The sequence below is a fragment of the Haliaeetus albicilla genome, chromosome 18, assembly GCF_947461875.1.
Source record: "Haliaeetus albicilla chromosome 18, bHalAlb1.1, whole genome shotgun sequence".
NCBI classification, from domain to species: domain Eukaryota; kingdom Metazoa; phylum Chordata; class Aves; order Accipitriformes; family Accipitridae; genus Haliaeetus; species Haliaeetus albicilla.
Window position 1 is genome coordinate 27,351,029 of NC_091500.1, and position 22,443 is coordinate 27,373,471.

General features: G+C 39.2%; 1 protein-coding gene across 1 annotated transcript in view; it reads right to left on the reverse strand.

Moving 5' to 3' along the window:
* COL21A1 (collagen type XXI alpha 1 chain) overlaps positions 1-22,443 on the reverse strand; it is a 115,104-nt gene that overhangs the window by 80,201 nt on the left and 12,460 nt on the right. Inside the window, exons 2-3 of the mRNA XM_069805984.1 lie at positions 5,808-5,927; positions 3,329-3,880 (exon numbers count right to left, since the gene is read on the reverse strand). Of these exons, the coding sequence (XP_069662085.1) occupies positions 3,329-3,880; positions 5,808-5,895 (640 nt within the window). The 5' untranslated portion in view covers positions 5,896-5,927. The remainder of the gene's footprint in view (positions 1-3,328; positions 3,881-5,807; positions 5,928-22,443) is intronic.

The window sequence follows — 22,443 nt, forward strand, 5'->3', positions numbered from 1 at the left end:
TAATGAAATTATGCTAAACTACTTACAATAAATACATTTTCATCATTCATTTCCCATTCTTTCTTCAGAAAAGCATCAGTTCATAGAAAGGGAAGAGGTTACGAATACATTCCAAAGAAGGGGTGGAGAGTTCTCTCACCTCCACCTGGACCAGCCACGGGCTGGAAAACTCATGTTTCAGTGCCAGGGAATTATCAGCTCAAAGGTCTAGACTGGCTTCTCTTTATAATATGAGCAACGCTGCATGCCTTCTCTTTCTAACCAACCCAAGAGCAGTCAGGAGCTACCCCATTCTGGCGGGGGAGGCAGGATATATAAACTCTAAGAAAATTCAGCTAAGTGTCTGCGCAAACTATCTATGGTGGGAAAGGACAATCCATCCTAAGGGGACATGCCACAGGTACTTGGGGCAGCAGCGAGAAGCCATGTATATTCCCCTTAGTTTTCTTTTCCTCCCCACAGCAAAATGTCACCTGACTCCCAAATTAAAAATACATTAAAAGTTACCTGTCCGGTTCTAGAAGAAAGAATTGCAAGAACTGTCTGCCTACATTTTGGAAACTAAAATGTCTACCTTCTGAATGCTTCAAACAAAAAAGTCCAACACAACTTTCCTTCTCTCTCTTCTCAAAACACAGATGCAAGATTTAAGTCAACATACTCATGACATTAAGTAAGAGTAATAACACTTTCTTTTTTTCAGGTTTCTTCACTGTGCATTGTTATCATGGAAACATTTTCTAAACTCATTTATTTCAAAGCTGAATAACGGTCATATTGTAATTAATATGGATTACAGATAATCATATACACTGACAAGAAAATGAACATAAGAATCTCTTATCAGTTACAGTATTAGAAATTTGGTGTAAAATAAAAAATAAATGCAGAAATAGGATTACTTTATGTGAGAGGGCCATTATTCTGGATCAATGCCAAAGTAACTATTCCAAACCAGTACAATACAAATTATGCATGTGTAAAATTGTACATTAAGAAACTATTCTTTATTTCCAATGGCACATTGAAGAATTACATAAAAACATTCCCAGTAAGGTAGATCTTTTTTGGGTCTTCTGGATCATCTTCTGGCACGACTATTTTGATAGCTAACTGAGCCATTATATAGGATGCAGAAGTCAGCGGCAAAATCAAGAACTGCCTTCCATGGGAAATGAGGTTGTGTTTCCAGTCCACAGTACCAGTCACAGCAACTCTCTACCCTATACTGAAATCTTGTTCCCCTTTAGTGTTTTTATATAGTTTTCAGATGCTTAATTTTTCCTTCCTGAAGCATGAAATAACTTTTCATTGTTAAATCCCATTATCTAGCACAAAGGAACTTTTCTCAGCATCCTCCAGACATAATTCTGAGGTCTGCATTGAGTCTTGTTTTTAAATGCATTCCTGACACACAATTTTTTCTATATTTTTTTCTAGGGAATATTAATACTACAGGAACATTTGAATTCCAGAATAAATATCAAATAATTAAATATTCATGAAATATTTGGGGACTCTTAGCCACATTGTCCTTCCTGCGTGACAGGTTCAGCAGGTTCTTTCACCCTGCCGTACTCTAAAACGAACACGGGGGTTCCCAAAAGGCACACAAGAGCCCTCCTTCCCCAAGGCCATTCCTACACGAACCACTACTTGCTACACTACATGAACCACTGAACCTCAGCCTCCTTTTTCCAGAAGGGAAATACTGCCCTTATGCTCTTGTACCTATGTTCATGGATACCTATGTTATTTTTTTAGACATTAAAACAAAGACGATCAAGAGAGAATTGCAAAACTTTTGTGTGGTTGATCACAGCCATATCATTGCTTCTTTGCCCTCACAGAACTTCCTCTCTCAGAGTCAAAGTGAATCTTAACAACATGAATAAAATAATCCACCACTCGGATATAAAATTTCCAGTTTACTAGTCTTTCAGTTCACCTGCTAAATATATTGTGGTTAGAAATGAAGCTGCCAGCTGGCTCTGATCGCTCTTTGGGAGAGGCACCTCAATGCTAACGCGAAGGAAGAGCGCAATGTAAGAGAGTGGAAGCAAAGGGTCAAAGTAAAACAGAAAGTACACTTTTGTATACATAGTCAACATTCGCAGATTACTGCTGTAAGAATCGTGTCAAATATCACAGCTGAATTTTAAAGGATACCAGTTAACTTAATTCTGAGAGCAGAAAATCCATCTTGATGAAATATAATGTCACCTCTTCCAAACCTTATTTAAAGAAAATATTGTGTTTATTTGGGGGAATTTCTCCCTGCATGAAGTTTTATTTAGCTGCACTTAGCAGATTTAATTTTTGGACTGACTACCCTACTACATTAGCCACAAGGAATTATTATGATTTTCTTAAGCGTATCAAGAAATAAACACTATTATCCTCAACATAAGTATCACCATGTTTTTTCAATGAAGTCCATACTCAAAGTGAGGGCAAATGAAAACTATTTTTCATTCTTACTAAGTGCAGAAATATGGTACAACTGAAATATGACTTGCATTAATTCTTGGTAATAAAACATGCAGAAAATAGCACTGACAAATACTCACTTTATAAGACAGTCCTTCTCAGTGATATATTCTAGAAGCAATTTGGTATCTTTTTTATATATACAGGAAAGCCATTGTTTTTATATATATGGGAAAGTCAAAGTTATCGGAAAACTCAATGCAGTAATGCTGCTAGCATTCTAAAGCTAAAAAGTCATTTTACAATGTTGGTCTTGGCTAATTCTTCTGTAAAATCCTTTTAAGAAAAGATCATAACATCTCATTACAATTCCAGGGACTTTTGCTAAGAGTCTTTCTTCTGGGTTTTTCAACACATACTAGCGGAAGAACTCCTGCTTGTAATGCTAAGTTATCCTCTCAACTCTCAAGAAGAAATGCTAAGTTATCCTCTTAACTGTCAAGAAGAAATGCTAGATTGTGGATGAGTACCAGCCACACCTAGGAAAAGGATAAAGTGAGCCCTATATTCTTAGCACTATGAGAATTGCTCAACTATTTTAGGGTTTCTAAACTTTATCAGTGCAAAAAATGTGGGGCTCAGGACAAAACGCTACATACTGAAATTAAACACACACTGTGTTAAAGCACCATATCTTTCCCAAATATATTTCTTTGTTTAACAGAGAAAATAACATTTTGGGAGTGATGTCTGCAAACAAGATCAAAATTTAAGAAGATCATACCAAAGATTATCAGGTGCCTTAGATTATATTAATCATACATTCTGCTTGTGAAATAAAGACATTACGGGTACAGAATTACATTCTGCACACCTAAAATATTTTATAATCAATTACCTTCACAGAGTTTCTGCTTTATAACTTCTTTAATTCTTGATATTGCAATATAGTCTTCAACATAAAACACGTAAGTTGATGAAGGCTTGTTGGCAATAGCTTTAAGTTCATCCTCCTCAATTTCTGAGCCAACACCAATAGCAAACAAAGTGATTTTATTTTTCCTTGCTTCTGCTGCTATGTCTTTGACTTCATCTTGGGACTTTCCATCAGTAAGAACAACTGCTATTTTTGTTAAAAATCTTGAAGATTTTGCAAAAAGATGGTCAAAGGCAAACTGAATAGCTCTTCCTGTTCTTGTATTTCCTCCCAGGTAGTGTATGGACTCCATTTCCCTGATGAGGTTCTCAGTGGATTCATGAGTTCCGAGGGGAATTTCAAGTACAGGGTAATCGCTGTACTGGACAACTCCAACTTGAATAAATTTTGGCCCTATGTCAAAATTTCTTGTAATGTTGGCAAGCCAGCTTTTGATTATTTCGAAGTTTTCTGGGCCAACACTGTAAGAGCCATCTAAGATAAAAACTAAATCCGCCGGAGCAGTTCTGCAACCTAAAAAAAAAGCAAATATCAAAGAAATATTTTAATGAAGCCTTCCACTTTCTTCTTCCACAGGAAATATTTTTTATATCAATTACTGTTTGTATTAGAATCTATACTGACAAATACATTCCATTAAAAAAAAATCAGCTGAGTTTATCAGAGAAAACAAGATTGTTTCTGTAAGCCGCACAGATCCAACTTGGTATCGGTAAACCATACCATTTTGTTTTTTACATTATCACCAGAAAGAACTGTGAAAAATTCCAGAATTCAGTTCCTTCGCTGGCAATTGCATTTCATACAATCAGCAGAGGAATACATTTTCTTTTTTTCCATACCTCTCTGTCTGCAGAGATGATAAACATAAAAACTCATTTTTGTTAGCAAACCAAGCACACTGCAGAGGAAGGCTATAGTCTGAATACTCCAGAATTCAGCAGTAATATCCAATCCTTTTACAAATACATTTTAATTGACTTCTGACTCTGCTACATGGCACTTACAGAGCTAGTTATTATAAAAACTTGAGTCTCCATTGAATGTTGCTGGTAGCACATTCTGATTTTAGTAGAAAAATGCTCAGTGAACGAGCTCAACCTCCAGAATATAAGATCATGTAAGCATTTAATAAATATAATGTAACTGCATGATGACTAACGCATGGATTCAGCTCTCCTAGCTGTAGTCATTTACAAATGGAGCTTTTAGAATAAATTGCCAACTACAGGCCATGGACTGACACAAGCATTTCTACAGGACAGTCCTATCCATCTTACATGCACATCCTCAGATGGAGGGAGTAACTCTCTACAGGAGAGAATCACCTTCCATCGACTGTGAAAGGAGCTTAGGTAACTGACACACAAGGTACCAAGGAGATGGCCAAAACCAGGAGAGATTATTTTGATCCCATGGCACATGCAGTCATGCGGGTTGCTGTGTATTACTGTGCTTTCTGTTTTGTGAAAGGCTGCAGCTCCACCACGGGAAGAAGAGCTTTGCCTTGTCCTGACATCTGCCTACGGACACTTCTGGTTAGGTCAGGATTTCACCTTCCTTGAAAGCAAGTGACCACAGTCTGCTGGAGAGATGCTTTTGCAACGCAGGTGGTGGTGAAGAGAAAAGGCACTGGGAGAAGGAGTAAGGGGCGAGCTGAATGCGTCACTCTGTGGTCCAGAGATATGAATCACAGAGTAATTTCAGTTGGAAGGGACTTCGGACATCATTGGACCCTGCTGAAAGCAGGCCCAGCCTAGAGCAGTTAGACTGAAAAAAAAAAAATGTCTTTCTAGAGACCAAAAGGAATTTTATGGAGTTTGTTGAAAAATACTGAAAATTGCTGGCTTGAAAGAAAAACTGGAGGAAAAAGACCTACCCTGCAAGTATCACTGTGGCCAGAGGAAAGTTTTCCATGCTTTTTTTATTCAGCCACTTTGCCATTTAAAAAGCTACCTTGCTTTAACTTTTTCTTTTCCATAAACCAGATTTAGACTATAAAACTTGGTTTGGTGGGGTTTGAGATGGTAATTTTGAAGAATATGCTCCCAGAGCTAGGGTTATCTCAGCTTCCTCTCACAGAAGCTTTATTTTTCTTATTTAGTTTCTCACATAACATTAAGCTATCCAAAACATGACTTCTGAAGAAATAAAAATATAAACACTCAAGACACAAGTTTAAATCAAGACTGGAGCTTTACGGTTCCATCTGCCCCCTCGAGCATTTCCAAGACACAAAAAGAAATAAAGATATTCCCTTCCTAAAGGAGAAATAAGATATTTAAGTTACTTATATATTATAGGGATTTGGACCAGGAAAATTATACTGGAAAAAAATCACCATCAACAGAAGTGTATATGTGGACCTGAAAATAGATACTATGAATTCAAGGCATGCTTTGAAGTTGCCTTTGTCTGAAATACAAAAATTAAGACTTACTTGCTCTTGTTTCCCCATCTTCAGCTGAGATGTAATCATGAAGTAGCAGAATTAATAGCATCTGAAAAAATGTTACGATCTGTGCCATGTGTATTGTATTTTCAAAGTCTCAAGATTAAACTAGATGGGGAAGAAATGAAAATAAAATACAGTGTTATTACACTACAAAACAAATCCAAACTTCTGTGTTTTAAAACCTGTGCATGAGGAACAACTTTGAATCGAATCTGCAAGCCCAGATGCAGGCCAGCCTGCAATGGACCACAGACCCATAAAGTGTCAGTCAGGCATGCAAGCCCAAAACTGAGATTCTAAACTCAACAACACTCACCAGCCTTTCTGTGGAAGCTCAGTTTTCACCAAGGCACATTTATATACCTCTCCTGCTAGGTACAGACGTGAGTAGTTTATATTCCCAGTCCCAGTCACACTTGTCCAACTGCTATCCCACTCTGCAGCCATTACCCAAAGACTTGACAGCTACTGCTCCAAAATACGGCACGTGTTTATGTATCAGGTACTGGTGGGGAGATGTTACTTCAGTCTCAGCCCACATACTTGGCTACTTCAGGGACTGTGGGACACTTCCCACTCCTCTACCCCAGCGCTGAGGGTCCCACCAGGAGTCAGGGTCTCAGCAAGGCCCAGCCCTGTCCCAGCAGAGCCAAGCCCTGTAAACTGTGTACCGTAACATCCAAGGTTATAAATATATATATAAAGGTTATAAATATAAATTATAAGCATCTTCAGCTTTTGATTTTTTCCTCTGTTTATGTCTCCTTTTTTATCATTGTCTCTGAATCATATCCCCAAAAGGGTCCTGAAGCAAACATGCAATTTGGGTCTCATGTTGCTGTCATAAATATTGCTTGACAAATTCACTTAAATGAAGTCATATTTATTACTTATGTTTATTCCAAACTAAAAAAGAATCATAATAATGGGCAAAGATACATTTTTGAAGTACTGTATTAGAGAGCCATTAATTTCAAGACTCAGGAAAAAAGTATACTGAATCTCTTTTGTATTCTGCCTTCTCATCGTCCAACGCAAAATGCAATTTTTCTAACTACATTTTATCCTCCACTACAAAACATGAACACCCTGACAAAAAAAAGGGAGGATTAACTGCTGGGCTGAGTAAGTGCATGCACTGGTGACTGAGAACTGGCATGGGTTGCCCAGAGTCTCCATCCCTGGAGACACCCAAAAGCTTTCTGGACGTGGTCCTGGGCAACCAGCTCTAGGCTTTGCTTTGTCAGTCTTTATCTATTACACACTAGTTTATCACTAACATTCTTGCTGCTTTTTTTCAGCCCATTTCCTAGAATTGAAATGCCTTCCTTGCATAAGGCCAAGACTCCTTCCCTTTTCCTATCTTTTTCTTCTAGTCATAAACCTTTACTTAGACCACACCAAAATGATCTACACACTCACCTAAAAGGTCAAATATAAATGACAATATTTATTACACAACAAAATTAAAAGTCAATATATGGGGGGTGGGGGTGAAAGCTGTGTGTATTTGTCCTTTTTATATTGCTTATCTTTAATTTTTAACTCTTCAGGGTAGACAAGGTGTCCACCACATTACCAGTAATAAGGTACTGGCAGATGTTCTGACACTTCTGTAGTGCTGGAAAATACTGTTCTCAAAAAGTACACCAAAACACAATTCAGCATGCCTATTGCAAGTGCCTCTTAGGAGAAGAAATAGGTAAATGGAAATACATAACTAATTTCTTTTCCAAGACTAGTCAAGGGAATAAACTGAAGAGAATGCCATTTAATCACTATAACATAGTGAGCAGCCATCAAACAGCCAGTAAGCTGTTATCTGCAACAAAATTCTACAGCAATTAAACATAGACCCTTCTCTCTAAAGATGTATATACCTGACATGATGTTTTTACGAAAATGATATGGGAAAAAGGGATTACAGAGTTGTGGGGGCAACACAATAACAAGTAGAGAGGTAGTAATTTCAATGTCAGGTTAATTTCTAGTAGATTCATGATCTGTATTTGCCTAATAGAAGATGTGCCACAAAATCAGTAAGTTGATTTTTCAGTCTGCTGCTTTGCTTTTTCCACTGCTTATAAAGCACTCATTCCATTAAGACCAAAAAAAAAAAAAAATTATCTCCACGAACAACCTCAAGAAATGCACAAAAGTCAATTTCCAGGAAATGCTACTCCTACCTAGTATAATCCCCCAAAGTTAATAATGTCAAAATATAATTATTATATTATTAAATATCACCTTCAGATTACAAATAATTGCAAGGTAACACCATACTTTGTTATTCATATTACTTTGCATCAGAAAGGGTGAGAAACCAGATGAAGCACTTTGGGGTCTATGGGATAGGACATAAGATGCACTGTTCCAATGATGCTACACAAATACTGGGATGTCAACTTCATTTAAATGGATTAAGTGGCAGTTTCTTGTTCCAGCTATTTGAAAAAGGATCTGTTTAAACAACAAAATCAAGTGTTCAAGAAACAGACATGTAATACATGAGAAAATCTTACCAGAAGAAGTGGACAATTTACACTGATTATTTCAGACTTGATGGTTTGTAACATTCATCATTCTAAAATCACTTTCAGCCTTTTCCATGGCAAGTGTTTACTGAATGGTAAAACACATCTCTCATGAGGCCAAATTGAGTGATACCAAAGAAGAACATATGAAATTAAATCTATGTGGGAATTTGAATAACAGGTAACCAAAGAAGGACAACTGCATTCTTCGAGAAGATCAGAAAAATGTCAGCCTATAGCTGAAAAAAAAAAGACAGACTACTGTACAGAGTGCTGATATATATAAAAAAACCCACAACGCTGGCCCCAACAAACTATAAAATCCTATAGATTCCTCCCACCAACAACCCCAAAAGAAAAAGGTCCAAAAAATTGATAAAGAATAGTTGTGAAAAAGATGACTGAGGAAAATACCACAACAGTACATAAATTAATTTTTGGCATTTGTTATCTCTGTGGTTGTCTCAATGGTTATTTATGTAAAATCCATAGAATTTATGTAAAAAGAAAACAAACCCCAAGCAACCTAGTGACTTCACTGCATCAGTCTTCACTAAAAGGAGTACAGGGACTGCTACCATTAGTATTGCACTTTTTTTGAAAATAAAACAGCACGCTAAATCTACAAAATTATTTTAACAACACACACCTTGCAGCACAAAACTTGTATGTGCTCTGTGCCATAAGCGCAGGCACTTCAGTTCAGGCGGGGACCCTGGGATCCTGCTTGCTGGCACAGCTCTCCTTTCACTAACCCCTGCAGAAGCCATTAATGCCTTCCTTAAACTGCACTGTTCCCTTTCATTTCTGAGAGGCAGAACCAGAGGTAATAACCCGGTCCCTATCCTTGAGTGAGCTGCGGGATATGCGAAAAGATTTTGGCCGCCGTATAGGTGAGCATATTATCACCTGGCTCCTCCGATGCTGGGACAATGGGGCTAATAGCTTGGAAATAGAAGGTAGGGAAGCCAAGCAGCTGGGATCGCTTGCCAGGGAAGGTGGCATTGACAAGGCAATTGGAAGAGGGACACAAGCCATCAGCCTCTGGAGGCGACTCCTGTCAAGTGTGAAGGAAAGGTAGCCCTTTAAGGAAGATGTTATATGTCAATCAAGCAAGTGGACCACCATGGAAAGAGGTATCCAATATCTGAGGGAATTAGCTGTGCTAGAGACGATTCATCATGACCCGGACAACCCACAATTACCCAAAGATCCAGACGAAGTCCAATGCACACGACCCATGTGGCGGAAGTTTGTATGGAGCGCACCATCGTCCTATGCCAACACACTGGCAATAATGACCTGGAAAGACAAAGAGGCACCGATAGTGGGCACCTCCAGTGTTTTGGAAATTCACCCCTGAACAAGAGCAGAAAATCCCTCTATCCTGGAAGAATGGTGAAACTGGGGAATAATTTCAGCGAGAAGAGCACAAAGCAGCCCCTTTTGGAGGATGGATTTCACACCATCCCCCTGATCACACCCCTGGATGTCAATCAGCTCCAGCTCCCACCTGGAACCAGGACATCTGCTCATCCTTCCACAAACATTTACCCACTGGTATCCTCAGGGGTGAACACCCCAGCCCCAATCGGGAGGAACAAGACAAGGTATAGGGAAGAGGAAGAAGCCAGCTCAGAGCTGGCTGGGTGGGGAGAGCAGGGGGCTGCAAGGAAGCCCTGTGCCCCCCAGGAAGGAGGTGCTCCACAGAAACTAATACTTCACCGTGGGAGAGGTACATGGGACAGCAGCATCTACCAGCTGTCCTGGAGTAGAGGGAGTGTCAGGGAGCCTGGTTTAGGAGCAGAGGGAAAGGTCATGTCAAAACCACGGCAAACAGGAGATGAGGGTTGTCGCAGGGGAACGAGACGTAAGGAAAGGAAAATTCGTGGGGATATGCTGTGGTGCGCTCCACCCGTACACCCAGCTGAAATGTGCTGTCCTCTGAATGTTTCAGTTCTGTGTTCTATCATTCATTTGCATTCATCTCATTGATGTATATATTTTAAAGAACAGGCAAAAATTAATGGCAGACCCCTAGTATGACCCCACTGGTCACCTCTCATCAAGTTGTCTTAAAACTTTGCAAAACAGGAGTCCCAAAAGAAAAAAGGCAGAACCAGAAAGAAGAAATGTTTGCAAGTTCCTCCTGGCCCCAGGCCCACCTACCCCAACAGAGAGAAGTGCTGGTCACCGTGCACCAGTGAAAGAAATAATACCAGGAATACCTTCACAAGCTATCAGGCATCATTGTGGGGCAGTACAGGAGGGAATTACAGCGCAGGAATCATATATATATCGCTTCTCACAGTGAAGAATTTATATTCTTCACTAGTGAATGCTACAGCAGCCTTCACTGTATGTTTTTAATCTTGAAAGACATTGAAGTAATGAAACTATCACATCAGAGCAAGATTTCTTTCGGTGGAAAGCATGCCTCAACTTGTATTTCTTAAAAAGAATCAGTAAAATAATTGGCAAAGCAAGCTATTCTGATTTGCAGAATCAAACTGTATTCCCTCAACAGATGAATTTTTCCACCTATTTGTGAGAGTCCTTCTGTGTTTCATTTGCAACAAAGCCTGAAAAATATGAGATACTGAACTTGAGAACTTCATTGTAAGTATAAAGCCGAATAACTATTTAGAGTCCAAAACGGACTTATTAATAGAAACCAAAATTAAAAGGATAAGCCCAAGACTTACAGCAACCAGCCAATGAGGATTCCAGGAATTACCCAGTGTTCAATTTATTTGAAAGAAAATAATAATATAGCACTGCACTTTTAACAGTCAAAAGAGATGCCAAACCAACAACTCCAAAGACCAAACTTCTATGTCTTGTCGACACAGCAATTATAGCTCAAGCAACAGAAGTGTACTTGAAATTACTTACAGAAAATACTTGCCCAAATGCCTTATTGCTACCATGGAGAGGCCACCATTAATACCAGCCCAGGACTGCTCCACTGACATTTCCAAAAGCCAAAATTCATCACTGCTGATCATGTCATTTCTATCTCCAGGTTTTTTAAGAGAAACAGAGAAAGGTGGCTCTATGGTGGTCCATGGAAGTGCTTACTGCTTTCTCCTCTGCCCTTGAGAGCTCTGCTGGCTGCTACAAGAAGTCAGGGCCCTCATGCCAAACTTCTGCTGCTGGAGCTGGAGGAGCTGGGTGAGATTGTGAGGGAAGCACTAAGGGATGGGAAATCTGTCCCAGCACTGCACAGACAGAGGGGACAGGATTCACGCTTGCTCCTTATTTCCTCTGCATGTGCAAATAGTAGCCAGGATTCGATGATCCTTACGGGTCCCTTACAACTCGAGATACTCTATGATTCTATGATATTATGCTAAGCTATATGAAAAAAAAAACCAACAAAAAACAGAAAAAAATATTTTAAATAAGACCTCTAGCCCCTGTCTTTTTCCAAATTATCTGTTGCGATTAGTTTGCAGTTTTACCAAATGTAACCAGGAAAACACATTCATCAAACTGCTTTCCCACCTCTCAGTTATACCAAACCACTTCTAGTATATGGAAGCTCATGGAATAAAAATCCATACAGGGTGACTAAATAAATACACAGATGTTGATTCCAGCTCAAATAAAGGGTTGTGGACTGAGATAGTATTAATGGAGAAATAGCACACGTGTTACTGTATTTTTCAAGGCATCCCACACAGCTATTTCATTTTTCCACCTTAAATGGGACAGTGCAGTGCACCCAGACGCTTTATAAATTCTGGTGATGCACAGGGTGGCAGGAGCAAGCCTTTGGCTATCTACCAACGCTACAAAACTGTTTAAATGAAAGCCGCAAGGGCCTATCAGACATTAACTGAGATGAGATACTGGGTTGGGTGGACCTTTAGTGTGACTCATTATGGCCATTCTTCTGTTCTTCACTGTATGCTTTTTATCTTGGTTTTTTACATGCCACTGTTATAGCAAAAGGGATGTTTAGAGTGAGTGGAAACAGTCCCCTGGGGTAAAATGGTCTAACTTGCACAGAGGGATTCCAAACAGCTTATGTAAAGGCCTCTGCTCTGAGCCCCCGAAATGAGGGGTTGTAGAGTACACCAGATATTTTTTAGTATCTTTGAGACTTGCATCAAGACTCAGGCAAGTTTCTGTGCATCCCAGAGTAAATTAAAGGTAAACCAATAGCAGTGCTACTAAGCATCAGACCCTTGAACCATGACCTGCATGGCAGTAGTATAAGATCCTTTTCTCCACCACAGCAGAGTTAGCTGAGCATTATTTCTATCTGCACCAAAGGCAAGAGAGAAAAAGCGTACAATAAAGCTTCGCTGCATCAGCCCATGCCCTGTGAGTGCATGGTCAGAGACAGAAAAATTACAGCCTCCCCAGTACACATTCAGGTTTTGTCACGTTTAAGCGGAAAATTCAATGAAGTTTGGAAATTAGTGACATACTGACTCACCTACATGCTGTGCCATTTCAGGCAGCTTTAACCAATTAGACAGTTCCTGCAATGTATTTCTTGCTTTCTTCTGGGCACTGCAATTTTGCTGTGCAGCAGCATTTTCACAAACAGGACCACTGCACACCTCCAACTGGGAAGGAAATTGAACTCAGGTTCCCTCCCTACACAGTGGACATGTGCTACAGCCATTACTGAAACCAACAGCCTCTCCTCGATTTTTTAATTAAGACTGCCAGCGTGTTAGAGATAACAAAGGCATGCAACTCCCAGGACAGCTTTGCTACGCAGAAGTGTACAGAGGTTCAGATGACAGCATCTCCTGTATGCATGCACAGCAGAACTTCACATGCAAATTAAGCTTTCAGTAGGAAATTTAGGTGCCTAAGCAGATTAGGCAGTATTTGCACTTTGCATTTAAGATGCTTAAAAGGAGCACCTTCTGTATCTCAAAAGGCAGTTTACTGATGCAGTCTTTCCATATCCAGCTTTCCACCACCCAGATAAGTATATCACTTTACTCTTCCCAGGAACACTCTCTGAAGAAACTTTCTATTTAGAGCAATTTGGAATCTTTCAGCATCAAAAATATTTGCTCTTCAGTGCAGTTTTGTCACTATTCAAACTGGGGAATGGAGAGAGAGAGATTTCCTTTCTCTGAAAACCCTGGCTTCTCTGCTGCATGAAGATTTCTTGCTGAAGAACTACACTGAAGAAATATACTGAAAGGAGGAGTTCCTTCCTTCACTTCTTCCCATTGCTAGTTAATGTCTAAGAAGGAAGCCAGGAAGGGTATGATTTTAACCTTTTCTAGCATTCTGAGAAAATAACCAGACTAAAGGTTATATATATTATCTCACCTTCCAAGTATGAATTAACACTTCTCTCATATTACATCACTGTTTAAACATCTCTTAATTCAACTAGAGATCGTTAGGTTTGGCCTACAAAGGAACAAATATCAAAACATTACTGCAATAATGATTGAAAGGACATACAGGAGATTCTTTGCATTTCCAAAACTTATGCAATACTACAGAAACTGTACAGCAAGAGCAAAGCAACCCTGAAAATCCTGATTTAGAGTCATTAAATAATGTGGAAAAGTAATGCAATATTGCACCATCTTCTTTTTGTATTTGTTGTGCTTTCAAATTTAATGGGGTTTACAAATAAAATGTTTGGGCAATTTACATTTAACTATTTATTCCTAACTCTACCATATACTACCAGTGTTAAGCATTCAAAAAGTCTATGAGGTTACTCCAAGGCAGATACTTTTATCAAGTAATACATCTGCATCTGTATTTATTTCCACTTGGATTTCAGCCCCATTCTGCATTCATGTTTTCCACATATTGTTTCTCCTCATTTAGTTTTCTTGGTGGGCACAACTGATGAGGTTATTATACTTGCAAACATTTAAAAGAATAACAGCATTTCCTGGGAAGGGTGAAGCTGTGAAGACAACGTTAATTTAGGCTCTGTTTACACATACATATACACACATAAATGCAAGATTGTATATAAATAGATAAAATCTCCTACAGTGATGAGTACATTAGTATTCCCCACACCATTTCTTTCTGTTTCTACGTTGGAATGAACTATTTTGGCATAATCACCAGTATAATTACATTCATACCAGGAGTGTTCTACAACATTAAATACATGATTACACAGCAGTTCAGGTGAGGTTTTATTAACAGAGGTCAAGAACAAAAATTACGTGTTTAAGTTACACATATTGGGAGTTTTCTTTATTTTTTTAATAGTTAGTACTATTGCAACAAGAATGAAAAGTAGTTGTAAAATGGTTCTGTTCTGGCTAAGCAATATCTGTACTTAGTCTATATTAAGAATACACGGCTATACAGAGAGTACACAGTTCGAGGTGTTTTATTTCCTAACCCTGAAATCAAGCAGAAAGCATTGCCTGGACTCCCTTAAAAAGAAAAGGCTAATGGGGCTTTTGCTTGGACCCTCCCTCCCATCCCCACCACCTTTGCTCTCTTTTCTTTTTACAACAGTGGCAAGGGTAAGAGGCACAGCTTTGTTTCCCCTCCCTCTAAAAGTCTAAAAGCCTACCTGACAGAGAGACTAAAGAACAGAGACCTCCAGAGCTGGAGAAACACATGAAAGAAGTGAGGAGAGATGCAGGTGAAGATCTGTTGCAGCTAAGTGAGTATATCGAGTCCACCGCTGCAACAACGCGAGCTGTGCAGTGTTGATCGCAAAGCGACCTGGGTTAGCTGAAGGTGAATGTCTAAGCACCTGCAGAAAGTGAATGAATATTGGAGACCTCAGAGAAACAGCAGCATCACATCTCATCTGCATTTTCAGAAATCAATCTCACCTGCTGCTGAATATGCATCTGTGGTCCCTCAAGTACGCACTAGCGTGGTCTGTTCCTGCTGCTCAAACGTTATTTTGGATTTCTCCCCCAAAGCTCAGTAAAGGCACTAACAGCTACTTCAAGTTTATGTTTGATATTTCATTCGTGCCACAGCCACAATTTAAATCTCTCATTAAAAATGGTTGACTTAACAGTCAAAAGAGCATTGCCCAAACTACTGACAAAGCAAACCACTTCAATCTTCACCCCAAAAGACATTTTAGGGATAGGTAAGAAGAAAAACAATGAACCTGTATTTTGAATGAAACTATTCTGCACCATGATTACAATTTCCACTATTAGAGGTATTCAATATAAACAAAATAAACCCACAGGACTTAGGACTACATGATAAGATTACACTCCATATTTATAGCTTCGATACATACACTGCATAAACTATTATGCAGATTATAAAAAGGAGAAAAGAGGATTAAATAAATTATCATCTTTTTGGCAGATTTTGGAAAGGCGGCTTTGTATCAACTGTATAAATGCTTTATACCAACTTCAGTGCTGTACAGAAGACCAAAGTAAGCAGTTGATACATATTATATCCCAAGCAGGAAGATACATATTTCTGAAAGCAATGAATCCTCTTAAGTGGGATTGGCCAATTGTTTATTTTTCCTATGATTCAGTAAAGCACAGCAATCCCACAGACTTCTCCAGTCTACAGCAGAGAAAGTTTGTATTCATGCTCCAACATCTGAAGTCACAGCAGGTTTGTGTTTTTAAATCCAATTTATTCGGGTACTTCACTTTGTTGGATTTATTCCCACTCTAAGAGGATGCTGTGCCAGGTTCTGGCAATTAGTTATTATGGGTTAAAGAAAAGGAGGCTTACCACAGCATTTGAGCTGCTGGACCGATACACAACTGATTGGAAAACAATACAGGATGGGCAACTTATGTAAGCAACCACACTTGGCAACTCAGCGTTCTGGCTGCAACAAATGAATCTGAGGTCTCCCTGGAACACATGATTTCATCCCGCCTGAGAAAAGCCTGTGCTGTTATTTCTCTCTTTATCAAGCAACTTGAGATTCCACAGAATTTTCCCTCCTTGGATGGACCCAAGGAAAACAAAACAGCTAATCTATAGGATAAAATCTGACACCCCAACTGTACAGTTGAAATTAACCTAGCATACGATAATAGGATTCTGCATAAGAAACATTTGAATCTACTCCTACAGGAAATCACAAAGTTCAAATTTTGAATGCGCACATGTATATCTATCTATGTTACCAAACAGGGAAACAGAAAACAATTTAATACTAATGACTACCTGGAGCAATAGTTTGGGAGACCATTTTGTCTGAGCTAAGGAATGTAGAGTTCAGCCGGGCCAGTGACAATTGTTGGTAAACAGAAGGAAAACAGTCACTGGGGCACATAATGCAATAACTGGAAATTATATATAATAATTATATATACGTTAGCAATGAAACCACTATAGAGATTGGCTCAAGTCTGAGAGAAAGGTACAACAACTTCTAACAATGAACGTTGATAGAGGCATAAAGGAAACAGAAAAACTGAACCAATCCAAGTAAGGAACTTCTAATGCAATTTAAAGACTAAATTTGGATCATGTCTAGTTGCCAAGAGGTACATGGAATTCCTCATCCATTACTGCTGTGGTCTCAAAGTCCTCAGGAAAGCAAGCCAGACGAGGATTCAGAAACATTGTCAGTTCTACCAAATTCAGCTAGGTCCTGATATGTCAGATACACATTTCTTCCAATAGCTCCTCACTCACTTCTTTCTTTTCCCCTAACGTTTATTTTCTTTCCATCTTTTTATTTTTGTTCTCCACTTTTAAAAAAAGGATGGTAGGGCTGGCTTAGCTAAGATGTTATTTGCAATGTGATGATTACAACATTTGCTGTGAAAACAAGACAGAAGCAGTAAGAAATACACAACAGGTGATTTAAAGTAACTTTCCTATGTGAAGGAAAGACTAAGTCTATGGGTTGTGTTTGCCTCCTGCAAGTTAAGGGCCAGCATCAGAAATAGAAGTTATTATTTTCTGTCTTCCTATCTTTTTCTTCTATTCATTTGTCTTGTTTATCCCTCAAACAGGTTTGGATTCCAGCATCAAGCACAATGAATCAAGCCCATCAGTGTTATTCATAGTCTTTTTCCACAAATTACACTTAATGCTATTCTCAGTGTTAATTTAAGTACTGTCAAATGCTGGAGGGGATAAGAATGATGACACAGACCCCTGCTTTACCTGAAGGTTTCAAAACTTTATTTGAAAGCTTAGTCCTTTCCAATTCTTTAACTGCCCTCCCTCTTTTTCCATCATTTCCAGAAACATTCAATAAAAGGCAAAAGAGATTAATTTTTTTTTTTTAAATAGCAATCCATGGGAAAAGCTGGTTAAAATCTCTGTTCAAGCTTCAAAACTTGGTTTTATTATTTTACACTATAGCATGAATGGAAGTTTATTCCATTTAGCTTAGTACAACAGCCTTTAGACTACATATAAAGGTATCATGAAGTAGACTGGGCTTTAAAACATTTGATTATATGTTAGCATTTTGACAATGATATATAAACTCACAGACTTCAAACCAAGAAGAGACATATGAGGTAAAGAGACAATGAAAATTTTAGGTTTTCCAATTCCATGTTTTTTAAATGATAGGCATTTCTTACTTAGTCTTTTTTTTTACTGAAAATACTGACAAGTCATTCAAAGGAGGCTGTAATTGCTGAAGGAAAGGAAATAATAGAAATTCTAGAGGAATTTAGGACCTGAACTAGTGAGAACTTTGAAAGAACTCCAGTTGTCTTCATCGGAGCTAAAATGGACCCTTAATATTTTAAACAGTTTCCTGAAGGAAGAAAACAGAAAACTAGCACATTCATGCTCAAAGGGGAAAACATAAATATTTGCTGTTTCAAGTATATCCAAAATTTGGTACTTTGAGAAACACTCACAGTTCCAGACATGGTATGATCCCAAGCAAAAATTAAAACCATGCAAAATTTACATGATTAGTTGCTTTTCACCTGCAAGAAGACTAAAGATACTCCAGCAAGTATTCAAGCTCACTTTCTTTACAATGTGATGACTCTTACAGCCTGTTCTATGAAGACAATTGTATTTATTACATTCATGAAGTATAAAACTCCTTCCTGGTCCCTGCCATATGTTTTTCCTTCAGTCCACCAAGCAACTAGTGACACAGTAGCTGCAGAGTTGAGTAACTAATTAATGGACAAATCAGACCAAGAAAGTCTTGCAGAGGTGCAGGGTGGGGAGAAGGCCAGAGCCATCCAGCACTACACAACATGTGTCTCTGGGTACTCCCTCCCCAGAAAATTCTTGCATATTCCTCTGCTTTCAGCTTTGTTTCACACAGGTAAATATCATTAAGAAAAAATATGAAGTAAGCCAGCAGATACCACACAAACCTCACCCTGGATGTTGTAAATCACTTTCTGACAGGAGAAACACCAGTATTTCCCAATCCCCCAGATGGGCATCTGAACAAGGAGCTGTTTTAAGTTGTCCATAAAAGCACACACATTTAGAAGAGAAATGCCATTTCAACATCCATACAGTTAATTGAAAGTTCACCTGCTTTGCTAAAGCCATTATGCATGACCTTGGGAAGAGAAAGGATCATCCAGGATATTTTTGTCTCCTGTATGCATAACCTATAGATTGTTTACAAGAAACTGGGTTAAACTGCATTTTTAAGAAACATATCTAATCTTGTTTTAATGACTCGACTGTATCCCTCCTCCCCCCAACCCCCATAATCTTCTCCACTGTTTAATCAGCCCCACTTTTAAGAAACTGCATCTTATTTCAAAGATGAATTTGTCTGAATTTCCAGCCACTAGTTCTGCCCCTGACTTTCTCAGCAAAACTGAGAGGTCCCCCCGACTCCTTTCTAACTATATGTACACACTGTCCAAGCCACCACTCAGTCCTGTCCTTCATATACTAAACAACTTGACCCTCGTAAGATTCATATTGCTATATTTGTTTTCCAAATCCCTTTTCTGTTTTCTTATTTCCCTTTGAATTTTATTTTTCACATAACGTTTTTGAGGTGTAGACATATTGCAGGCACAATATTTTAGCATGTTTGTTATTGTAAGATCACAGATTAATTCCCTGTTTCTACTCAAAAGCCTTGTACTTCTGTGGTGGGATGACCCTGGCTGGACACCAGGTGCCCACTGAAGCCACTCTATCACTCCCCTCCTCAGCTGGACAGGGGAGAGAAAATATAACGGAAGACTCGTGGGTCAAGATAAGGACAGGGAGAGATCGCTCACCAATTATCACTGGCAAAACAGACTCGACTTGCGGAAAATCAATTTAATTTACTACCAATCAAATCAGAGAAGGGTAATGAGAAATAAACCAAATCTTAAACCACCTTCCCCCACCCCTTCCTCCTTCCTGGCTCAACTCCACTCCTAGTTTTCTCTCCCTCCTCCCCGCCAGCAGCGCAGGGGATGGGGATTGGGGGTTGAGGTTGGTTTGCCACACATTGTCTCTGCCGCTCCTTCCTCCTCAGGGCGAGGACTCCTCACTCTTCCCCTGCTCCACTGTGGGGTCCCTCCCATGGGAGACAGTTCTCCATGAACTTCTCCAACATGGGTCCTTCCCATGGGCTGCAATTCTTCATGAACTGCTTCAGTATGGGTCCCCTCCACGGGCTGCAGTCCTTCAGGCACAGACTGCTCCAGCATGGGTCCCCTGCGAGGTCACAAGTCCTGCCAGCAAACCTGCTCCAGCGTGGGCTCTTCTCCCCACGGGTCCACAGGTCCTGCCAGGAGCCTGCTCCAGTGTGGGCTTCCCACCGGGTCACAGCTTCCTTTGGGCATCCGCCTCCTCCAGCATAGGGTTCTCCATGGGCTGCAGGGACATACGTGACTTTGTATGCTTGAATTTTCACATGCAATACTTCATAGTTGGATACATAGCTCCGTATCTGTATCGTAACTGCCTAGCTATCACATTCTTGCTTCATCATGAGCCATACACTTGGTGATGCTGGGGAGTGATTCTCCCACCACTAAGCTAGCAGAACCGTAAGTACCATCTCATCTCTCCCTATGAAAAAGTCCTTGAACCCTGTAATACTGCTATAACCATTTACCTCCAATATCTTTGCTTTTTCTTTTCTCTAACTCCAGACAACCTGTACTATTGGCCACTTGTTTAATCTTCAGACATTCAGTAATCAGGACTTACTAGTACAACAGCAGTACAACTCCAAACATCCAGGATACTCTGAGAACTCTCCTGAAGTCTGAGAGCTGTTTGTTTTTACAACAATTACAACAGTCAGGGCCATGCAAATTTGTTAAGCATTTGGAAATTCTCAGGACTCTCAATGTTCAAAACTGCAGAAAATTATTCCTCAAGCCACTGCAGGTAACTCCTCACAAGCTGGCATTGCAAGGATGCAGTGGGGGTGGAAGGCAGCATCCTGTTCCATCTTGCCAGGCTACAGCACATGGGAAGGAGGCAAATTCTTTCCTCCCACTCTATGTCTATGAAGAAATCTTCAACATATGGGTCAGAGAGTCATTTGGGCCCCAGGGATAAGATCTGCTGCTATACTCAGCAGTGATCCCAAACGGTCATAAGCAGACATCACCCACACACCTCTTAGGTTTCCACCGGGGAACCAGAAGAAATAAGGCACTTTTTTCCCCTCTTTTGAGCAATAATTAAATATTATTTAGCAGAAAGAGCATGCTACCTTAGACTACTCTGACAGATTGTATCTGTTACAATATTATAGCCCATACAGTAAATAGCTGAAAACTTTCCCTTCATACCATTCCACTTGCAACTTTTCTGTTCAAGAGAACAGAGCAAACAGTTCTGCCCTTTGTTTCTTTTTGACATTAAGGGACCTAGAATTTGTTAATAATTCAGGAGTATCACATTTCTGAATCAGCCAACTTGACTTAAATTAGCAACGGGTGAATTAAATGGCCATTAGAGGTTAGAGCAGTTTAGGCAACATTTTTTCTTTCAAAAGCACCAACAAATTTTTCCAAAGTAGTTCCCGTATTTCGAAATATACAAAATGTGTAACTTCTTTTCCATCGAGTCCATTAAGAAATACCTACTGTCAGCAGTGTAGGTTGCAAAAGAATGAATAAAACAACATGGCACACTTGCTAGGGCCTATAACAAGTTGCTTACACAGTATATTGATGGTATTGGACAGGCCTGAACAAATGTTATGCTTTCTTGCATAAACAGGTGTATAACTTACCCACAAATTAAAAAAGCAGATTTTATAATGTCATTAATTTTAATACATGGTTTTTTAAAAAGGTGAAAGGAATACAATATGTTATTATTGGTGCCAGAAATTTGACACTTCTAAAGATGCCAGATGCATTTTCAGACATATTCCAGAGTTATTCAAGTTGAGATGGGCTTTTTTTTTTAAATGTCAAACTAGCACTCTTAGAAAAATGGGTAGATTTGGGGTTGGTTTGTTTGCTTGCTTGTTTTAAAAAGCTGAATTTATATACAAGAGGGAATTCTATTATATTCTGTGTTCCCAAGAACACAAAATCTTGAGCATCACTTACAGTGTTTCAGAGAAAACTACTTAAAAGGTTCCACTTGAAGCTAAGGATTATAGAGGTAGACAAAAGCACCATGCATACAGTCTTAGTGACTTCATATAAAGAAGGCTTGTAGAGATAAATTCATCTGTTAAATGTCAGTTCCAATCTGTATTTCTCAGAGTAAATTAAAAGCCATGGTTTAAAAGCATTTCTAGCACAGATTCTTCAGACTGTGGTGTTCCACAGCCTCCCTTTTGGGCCTTAACCTTCTGCAAGCATTCCTAAGAGTTTGACCATTTATCACCAGAACGCTAAAGATGCTGGAGGTAGTTATAGCAGGTTTTTACATTTTTGCTCCAGCTGATTTTTAAATACTTGGTGCAAAGTAGTTACTTACAAAATGAGGTGCTGCTAATGCCTGTCATGACACAAACGAAAACCTCCAGATTCATCAGAGTTCAGCGCCTGCATTTATGCTATGGAGCACCAACATAAAATCATTTGGTTTGTATTTGCTCTCCGTAATGCACAAGATTCGTGTTGATTTCTATACTGTTATTAGAAAATATCTATCAGCTTTTAAATTGTGGGATTCATGAACTCTCAAAACTATAGCAAGCCAGCAGCATGAACAACCATTAAACAAACACGGAACAAGATAAAGGAAAA